This window comes from Bos mutus, chromosome 7 (genome assembly GCF_027580195.1).
Source record: "Bos mutus isolate GX-2022 chromosome 7, NWIPB_WYAK_1.1, whole genome shotgun sequence".
Lineage (NCBI taxonomy): Eukaryota > Metazoa > Chordata > Mammalia > Artiodactyla > Bovidae > Bos > Bos mutus.
Genome location: NC_091623.1, coordinates 44,856,462 through 44,865,478, shown reverse-complemented (window position 1 = coordinate 44,865,478; position 9,017 = coordinate 44,856,462). Strand labels below are relative to the sequence as shown.

Here is a 9,017-nt window from a genome sequence, read left to right as displayed (position 1 = left end):
CACATAGAGGATTCTGTTTTGAAGAGCTCTGTTTTCACACAGAAATTTGTGTTGGGAATAATCAAATTTAATACACCAATTTTGGAATTTGGAATTTAGTCATGTTACAAGGAAGCCAAATAAAATTGGAAATGATACACAGCATGTGGATAAATGATTGGTGTGAAAAGTCTGACCAGGAAGTAAAGGTTGGACAAGTTTTGTTCTGGCTTTGGTTGAAGTTGGCAGACTTGCGACCTTGAATTTTTTCGGCTCCCAGATCATTTTGGTCTTCCCAGGTAATCAGGAGTTATCAGTCTCAGAGGTCTTCTCTGGTGCCTCAGTGGTAAAGAATCTGCCTGCTAATGCAGGAGTCCCAGGTTCAATCTGTGGGTTGGGAGGTTCTCTTGGAGGAGGAAATGGCAACCCACTCCAGTATTCTTGCCTGGGAAATCTCATGGACAGAGGAGTCTGGCGGGCTACAATCCATGGGGTCACAAAGAGCTGGGCACTTAATAGCAACTGGACAACCACGAACCAGTCTCAGAAGCTAAAGACTCACTCCCTGGAAGCGCAGGGGTGGGACTCAAACACTGCCCACCTTTCAAAACTCTAAACAAGGGAAAAGTTAATGAGGAAAGAAGCAGTGCTAGAACTCGAGGGAAAATGCCAGAAACAGCTGAACAAAGGTGGGTCAGACCGGCTCAGACCTGGCAGGACTCATCTTCTGCAGCAGCACAATCCTGGAGAACTTTCTTCGTCTTCATGGCCAATACAGTAGCCATTGGCCACATGTGAGCCCTTAAAATGTGCCTGGTGGGACTGAGAGATGAATTTTTTTTTTGATTAATAAACTTCACTGGGTCTTCCCTGGTGGTTCAGTGGTTTAAGAAAACATGTTTCCACTGCAGGGGGCGTGAGTTCAATCCCTGTTCAGGGAACTAAGATCCCACCTCAAGGTTGGTTGCCTCAAGGTGCAACCAAAAAAATAAAAATAAAATAATTTTTAAATTAATAAACTTCATTTTCTAGAGAAGTTTTAAATCCACAGCAAAACTGAGCAGAACTGAGAGAGTTTCCATATACTGTCTGTCCCCACACTCGTATACCCTGCCCTAACAATGACATCCCACACCACCATGGTTCGTTTCTGACAATTGATGAACCTACACAGATGCATCATTATCACCCAGAGTCCGTCCTGTGCATTAGGGTTTGCACTTGGTGCTGTACCTTCTCAGAGGAGAGAATTTTTAATCTCACTTAATTGTAATTAATTAATTTTTTCTTCCAGTTTTACTGATATATAATTGACATATAGCACTTCATGGGAAATAGATGGGGCAACAGTGGAAACAGTGTCAGACTTTATTTTTGGGGGCTCCAAAATCACTGCAGATGGTGACTGCAGCCATGAAATTAAAAGACGCTTACTCCTTGGAAGGAAAGTTATGACCAACCTAGTTAGCATATTCAAAAGCAGAGACATTACTTTGCCAACAAAGGTCTGTCTAGTCAAGGCTGTGGTTTTTCCAGTGGTCATGTATGGATGTGAGAGTTGGACTATGAAGCAAGCTGAGCACCGAAGAATTGATGCTTTTGAACTGTGGTGTTGGAGAAGACTCTTGAGAGTCCCCTGGACTGCAAGGAGATCCAACCAGTCCATCCTAAAGGAAATCAGTCCTGGGTGTTCATTGGAAGGACTGATGCTGAAGCTGAAACTCCAGTACTTTGGCCACCTCATGCGAAGAGTTGACTCATTGGAAAAGACCCTGATGCTGGGAGGGATTGGGGGCAGGAGGAGAAGGGGACGACAGAGGATGAGATGGGTGGATGGCATCACTGACTTGATGGACATGAGTTTGGGTGAACTCTGGGAATTGGTGATGGACAGGGAGGCCTGGCGTGCTTCGATTCATGGGGTCACAAAGAGTTGGACACGACTGGGCGACTGAACTGAACTGAACTGAACTGTGTAACTTTAAGGTGTATAGCATAATGATTTGATTTACACACATCATGAAAGGATGACTGCAATAAACTCAGTGAATGTCCATCATCTCATATAGATATAAAATTAAAGAAATAGGAAAGAATATATGTTTTCTTTGCACTGAGAACACAAGATTTACTCCCAACATCTTTTATATATAACCTACAGCAGTGTTAATTATATTTATCCTGTGGTACATTATATTCCTAGTACTTATTTTTCTTATAACTGGAAGTTTGTATCTTTTGACTGCCTTCATCCAATTTCCTTCTCCCAGCCCCCTGCCTCTGGTAACCACAAATGTGATCTCTTTTTCTCTGAGCTTATTTTTGAAGTATAATTGTCCTACAACACTATGTTAATTCCTATTCCATAACATAGTGATTCAGTATTTCTATACATTTTAAAATGAGAAATAAAGTCTTGGGACTTCCTTGGTGGTCTAATGGTTAAGACTCTCAGCTTCCAATTCAGGGAATGGTTCAATCCCTGGTTGGGGAATCAAGATCCCATATACTTTGTGGCCAAAAACACATAAATAAAAATTAAAAAATATATAAAGTCTTTATAGAGGTAATCAAGTTAAAATGACATCATTATGGCTAACAAATGCTATGACAAACCTAGTGAAGTGAAATTGAAAGTGTTAGTCACTTAGTCATGTCCGACTCTTGCAACCCCATGGACTAGCCTGCCAGGCTCCTCACTCCATGGAATTCTCCAGGTGAGAATACTGGAGTGAGTAGTTATTCTCTTCTCCAGGGGATCTTCCTGACTCAGGGATCAAACCTGGGTCTCCTGCATTGCAGGCAGATTCCTTACTGTCTGAGCCACCAGAGAAGCCTCAAGACAAACCTTGACAGCACATTAAAAAGCAGAAATATCACTTTGCCAACAAAAGTCTGTATAATCAGAGCTATGGTTTTTCGAGTAGTCATGTACGGATGTGAGAATTGGGCCATAAAGAAGGCTGAGCGCCAAAGCTCATCATGATGCTTTTGAACTGTAGTGCTGGAGAAGATTCTTGAGAGTCCCTTGGACTGCAAAGAGATCAAACCAGTCAATCCTAAAGGAAATCAACCCTGAACATTCATTGGAAGGACTGACGCTGAAGCTCCAATACTTTGGCTATCTGATGCAAAGAGCCTACTCATTGGAAAAGACCCTGATAAGATCGAAGGCAAAAGGAAAAGGGGGAGGCAGAGGACGGGATGGTTAGAGAGCATCACTAACTCACTGGACATGAATTTGAGCGAACTCTGGGAGATAGTGGAGGGCAGAGGAGCCTGGACTGCTATAGTCCATGGGGTCACAAAGAGTCGGACACAACTGAGCATGCACGCATGTCGCCATATGTGGAGTGGCCACTGTGTTGGATGGTGCAGCTCTAGACTCTGGTGAGAGAGACCCCAGGGTGGTTGATCACAGCCCAGGATGGCCACCACAGCAGTAGAGGGAGTGCCCTGGTGGGACTCTTATCATGGAGCCTCTGATTCCAGTCAAGACCAGGCCAGAGTCTCTGTGTGGTTGTCGCCCTTGTAGATGCCTGACAGGCTGGAAGCCTGCACACCTTTCCCAGACACCCTTGCCCACTAGTGTCCCGTCATGTTCTGTGAGAAGGACGTCAGAAGACAGGCAGAGAGGAGAAGCCATTTTTTTTCCAGGCTCCTGGCCGCCCCTTAGTCAGTCGAGACAATAACAAGGACTTTAGCAACAACAGCAGAGGGACTTCCCTGGTGGTCCAATGGTTAGGATTCTGAGCTTCCCACGCAGGGGGCGTGGGTTTGATTCCTGATGCGGGAACTAATATCCCACAGTGTGGCATGGCCAAAACAGAAAGCAATAATGGCAGAAACCGGCATCCGGGTTCCTGATCAGCGCCCAGTGGTGGTGGGTTTTGGCATAACACCCTTTCCCTTTTGACTTTTAACCCTAAAGAGACTAGCAGTTTCCTCATGTTACTAACCTTCGGTAACCTTGCCTTCCCCTCTGCTTTTCGAACAATTTTGTACTCAATCTCCTGTATCAAATTGCCTTCTGTTTGAAATACAGATATTGCCGGCTTCTCTTTTCCTTATGGAACATGGACTGATAAAGCACCCAAGGCAGCTAACAGCCTCTGTCACCCCCGCCTGGACCACTGCTGCATCTTTCCAGCTGTTCCACTTGCTTCTACCCTCTCCATCCACTTTGCCCGCCTTATCCAGAGCCACTGTTCTAGAACACAAAGCTGATCATGTGCAAAACAGTCTGGGGGCCTCCCCTTTCTCTGTGCACAGGAAGTGAAGGATCCTGTGAGACTGAGAACTTGGAGCTCAGAGAGCAAGATGGTCTCAAAACGAGGCTGAATCACATATGGTCCTGTTTCACTGCTCTATCCACAGTGTTGTCCGATCAGACTATACGTGATCTGGCCTTGTCTCAAGACTCTCGTGGGCTCAGCTGATAAAGAATCTGCCTGCAATGCAGGAGACCTGGGTTTGATCCCTGGGTTGGGAAGATCCCCTGGAGAAGGGAAAGGCTACCCACTCCAGTATTTTGGCCTGGGTTGCAAAGAGTCGGACACAACTAAGCGACTTTCACTCTCACTTTCAAGGCCCTCTGTCTTGCTCTCTGAGCTCCAGCGTCTCAGTCTAAATATGCTTCTTTGCGCTTCAGCTCCTTTTTGCTTGTGGTGGTTCCCAGCCGCCCCCCATCACTGAATGCACCCTCAATCTTCAAGTGTCACACCCTTGGACTATGATGTAGCACTTATCACTATGTATAGTTATCTATTTCTTCACGTGATTTTTTTTTTCTTTTGGATTTTTTTTCCCCCTCTAGACTTGTGGTTCTCACAATGGCAGGGGCAGGGGAATGGCCTGAGACCAGCAGCTTCAGCACCTCCTGGGGATTTGTTTGCTGTTGTTCAGTCGCTAAGTCATGTCCAGTTCTTTTTGACCCCATGGACTGCAGCACCCCAGGCTTCCCTGTCCTCTACTGTCTCCTGGAATTTGCTCAAATTCATGTCCACTGAGTCAGTGATGCCATCCTCTGCCACCCCCTTCTCCTTTTTTGCCTTCAGTCTTTCCCAGCACCAGGGTCTTATCCAATGAGTCTGCTCTTTGCATCATGTGGCCAAAGTACTGGAGCATCAGCTTCAGCATCAGTCCTTGCAGTGACTAATCAGGGTTGATTTCCTTTAGGTTGGACTGGTTTGATCTCCTTGCAGCCCAACGGACTAAGGTCCCACCCAGAGCTATAAATCAGAATCAGAGACCCAGTCTGTTTAGCAGACCTGGGTAGCTCCAGGGTGAGACCTATTTGTGGACAGCGTGTGTCTGCCCAGCTCACCAACAGAGCACCTGTGCTCAGTGAACACTTGACTGTGAATAGTTTGTTGAATGAGTCACAAAGCATGTTGTGCTCATTTGAGTGGCACGAGGTACATCAAGTTGCTGAAGACCCAGGAGCAGGAAGCTTGTGAGACTTCAGAGTAGAGGAGATGGACTGGAAGCTGTGCCCTCACTACCTCAGGATTGCTCGACCTTCCAGCCTGACTGCCTGAGAAGTGCCACTGTCACAAAAGAGACCACGTAAGGGGAACCTGTGCTGAAGAAGCCTTGTGTCACTGTGGTCAGTACCCAGTGGAACTTTCCTTTGTCATCCTTTTAGTGGAAATCGGCTAAGGATGAGTGGAAAGACAGTGTTAGTCGCTCAGTTGTGTTTGATTCTTTGTGACCACATGGACTGTAGCCCACCAGGCTCCTCTGTCCATGGGATTCTCCAGGCAAGAATACTGGAGTGGGTGCCATACCCTCCTCCAGGGGATCTTCCCGACCCAGGGATCAAACTCCGTTATCCTGTGTTGAAGGCAGATTCTTTACCATTTGAGCCACAGATGAGCAGGTGTCCATAGCAAAAAGAAGGCAACACATGTCTAAAGAAATAAATGCCTCTCCAGTAATGGTCCTCCGGCAAACACCAAATGCCTGCTCTGTGCAGGGTCCAGTGCAGAGGTGGAAGGATAGCAAACACATATTACCATTCCCTCCTTTCAGAAGAGGGGCTGGGGGTGCAGAGGCTACTTGCCGAGGCCACACATCAAGAAGGTGGCAGTGGGGAAATAATTCCAGGTGTTGCGGGTGCTACTGCGGTGCAGAGAGGTGAAAATACTGCAGCCCAGTTTAGCTGACACCCATATCACACACACACACACACACACACACACACCCCTATCCTGGAACAGGGCGCCTTGTTGGGAAGGGTGGTGTACACACACACATACAGACCCCTATCCTAGGAACAGTTGTTGGGAAGGGTGGTGTGTATACACACATAGACACACAGACCCTATCCTGGGACAGGGCGCCTTGTTGGGAAGGGTGGTGTGTACACACACACACAGACACACACACCCTATCGTAGGAACAGGGCGCCTTGTTGGGAAGCGTGAGGATCCTTTTTGCCAGGCGCACGGGAATGGCAACGGCATCCCTTGCAGAGGGCCCAGACTCAGCAGGAACCTGGAGGGCTAAGGGACCTTGGCATAAGAGCAGAGAAATCCTGGAAGAGGTGGTGAAGGAATGCAGGAGGAATTCCGCAAAGGTCCCTGGTCCGCGCACCTCCCAGGCCCCGCCCCTTTCGGCTAGGGCTAGGCGCGCGCGGCCCCGCCCTCGACCCCGCCCCTTCAGCTCCGCGGAACTTGAACCACCCCGCTTTGGCCCCGCCCTCCCCTGGGCTCGGCTGCGCGCGCACCGCCCCTCGCACCAGTGCGCGCGCGCGGCCCCGCCCCATTCCCCGCCGGCGCTCGGAGCCCGAGTCCGCGGGAAGATGGCGGCCCCGCTCATCCCCCTTTCCCAGCAGGTACGAGCTAGACGGGCGAGGGTGCGGCGTCGCCGCGCGGGGCGCGAGGCGGGCGCTGCGGGGAGTCCTAGGCGTGCGGAGGCCCAGCTGGGTGACGGCGGCTCGCGCTGAGGGTCCCCGGCGGAGAGCGGGCGAGTGGGCGGGCGGTCCTGAAGGTGACAGGCCGGTCCGGCCCGCGGCCTCCCGCACCCTAGCGACCCTTTGCGGACGGCGACCCCGCAGGCAGGGCCGCATCGCGTGTCCGCTCCGTCCGGGGCCCGGTATTCTCCGCAGCTTCGAGGCCGGGTGATGCATGGTAGCATTCGGCTGTTTCCCGGGGAGGTGGGCGAGGGGCACCAGGATTTTTGCGGGTGCGGCGGCCCCGCGGGTCTTTGTCTCCTGTCGGGTCCCAGTGCCGGGTCGGCCAGCATCTCCGCCCCGGTGGAGGGCAGAGCCCCGCCGGAGCCGGGACCCACCAGCATTGCGACCCCGGACTCGTCTCTTCCCTTGGGAGCCCCTTCCGCCACCCCTGCGCTGTGAAAGGGAGGTGGGGGTCTCAAGTCTCCGGACTCCTTGTTGTGCCTCAGATCAGCCTGATGTTCTTACCGAGGGGCAGTGTCAGTGGCGCGACACAGACCTGGAATAAGAGCCATGCACAGGCAGCCCTGCCTTCTGGGAGGCACGTTCATTCATTTATCCATCCTTCAAATGTGCATAGGGCCAGGTGCTGGGAGCGCAGCAGTCACCCAGACTAACAAGGTCGCTGCTCTCCTGGAGGTGACACTCTCGTGGGACCTAGAAACAACCCATGTCCTGCTGATAACAGCTGCCCTTATTTGCTGAATGCTGTGTCGTACCAAGCACCGAATTATGTGCAGTTTGCCAGAATGATCGAGCACAGCGCTGGGATTCAGTGAGGATACAGGGTCACATTATCACGTGTTCAGATCTTGGCTCTGGGTCTTACTCCTCTGAGTGTCCTTGGATGACGCCCTTATCTTCTCCATGCCTCAGTCACCTTATTTGGAAAATGGGAATGTTAAAAAAGTATTGGGATCAAGTGAAGATTAAGCATGTCAAGCGCTTATAGCAATGCTTGGCACATCGGTATCACTCAGTGATCCTGTAATTAGGGCCATTATTTACTTCTCTGGCAGATTGGGACATTTGGAAGTAGCGATGACAGCAGTGAGAATGCCCAACCCCAGAAGAGCTCTTAGGCAGGTTGTCATGACTGGTCAGCTGATACATGGAGAGAAGTGGTGCCTACTTGCTAGATATTGCCAGAACTAGCCAATTTGTAACACTGTCACTAAATTCAAAGCACTGGAGATCCCTGTTATTAAGTAACAGATATAAAAGTGCTTTGTAAGCTATTAAGTGCCCTGCAGATGTTGCATATTATTATTACTAGCCAGTCGCTACATTTTAGGGTATGGGGGGGTGAAACATGGGTAGGCTCATTTAATGATGAAGCGCCTCTGATTTTTAAAGCTTCTGATCCGAATGACACTTGCCTTAATTTGCACTTTGATGACAGTAGCTAACGTTAATTGAGTGCTTTAGAGTTTATTAAATAATTTCTAACTTGTGCTTACCCACACAACAAATAGAGGTGATTCTTTACCGATGAAGGATTAGCTTTAGAGAAAGGCAGTGGTTTTTAGAGAAAGGCAGCTGTGAGGTCCGGTGTGAAAACCTGAATCAGGTCATGTGATTCACCTGCTTAGAATCCTTTAGACTAAAGTCCCAATCCCCTCCCCCGCCCCCAACACCACCACCTCCCTGCCACCCGCAGGAATCCCTGGTGGTCAGGTGCCTGTCAGCCTCTCCTGCCTCTTCCTCACTCTGGCACCCACACCGCAGCCCTTCTTGCGGCTTTTCTCCTCCTCCCATAGCCTAAGCTCTGTCTGTCCTCCTTCGGTGTCTTGCAGGCTGCTCTGTCCTGAAGCGTCCGTCCCTGTTTCTTCCCTTGATGCTCCCTTCAGGTGGCAGCTCACGTGTTGTTCTTCTGAGAGGCCTTTGCTGCTTACCTGTCCTAAGCCCCCCTCACACAGCAGTGTGCCTCCCTGACACCACCCATCGGTCCACAGAGGTCTGTGGGTCTCTTTGCTGTGTCCCCATTCGACCAGGTGCAGGCCTCTGTGCTCAGCACCCAGGGCGTGGCAGGTAAACCTGTGAAGCAAGGACCAAGGAGTTACACCACCCAGCACCCTTCACA

The 9,017-nt window shown here is 49.9% G+C and overlaps 1 protein-coding gene across 3 annotated transcripts in view; it reads left to right on the top strand.

Annotated features, from left to right (window-relative positions):
* Nucleotides 1-6,747: 6,747 nt before the first annotated feature.
* The window catches only part of EPS15L1 (epidermal growth factor receptor pathway substrate 15 like 1), a 106,183-nt gene continuing 103,913 nt past the window's right edge, over nucleotides 6,748-9,017 (top strand). For 2 of the 3 annotated variants that reach the window (XM_070373247.1, XM_070373246.1), the window contains exon 1: nucleotides 6,769-6,817. Coding sequence is in view for 1 of the 3 variants with exons in the window: in XM_070373245.1 (XP_070229346.1) it covers nucleotides 6,785-6,817 (33 nt within the window). In the remaining 2 variants the exon portion in view is untranslated. Of the gene's footprint in view, nucleotides 6,818-9,017 lie in introns of all 3 variants that reach the window. The other variant, XM_070373245.1, reaches the window with a different exon arrangement.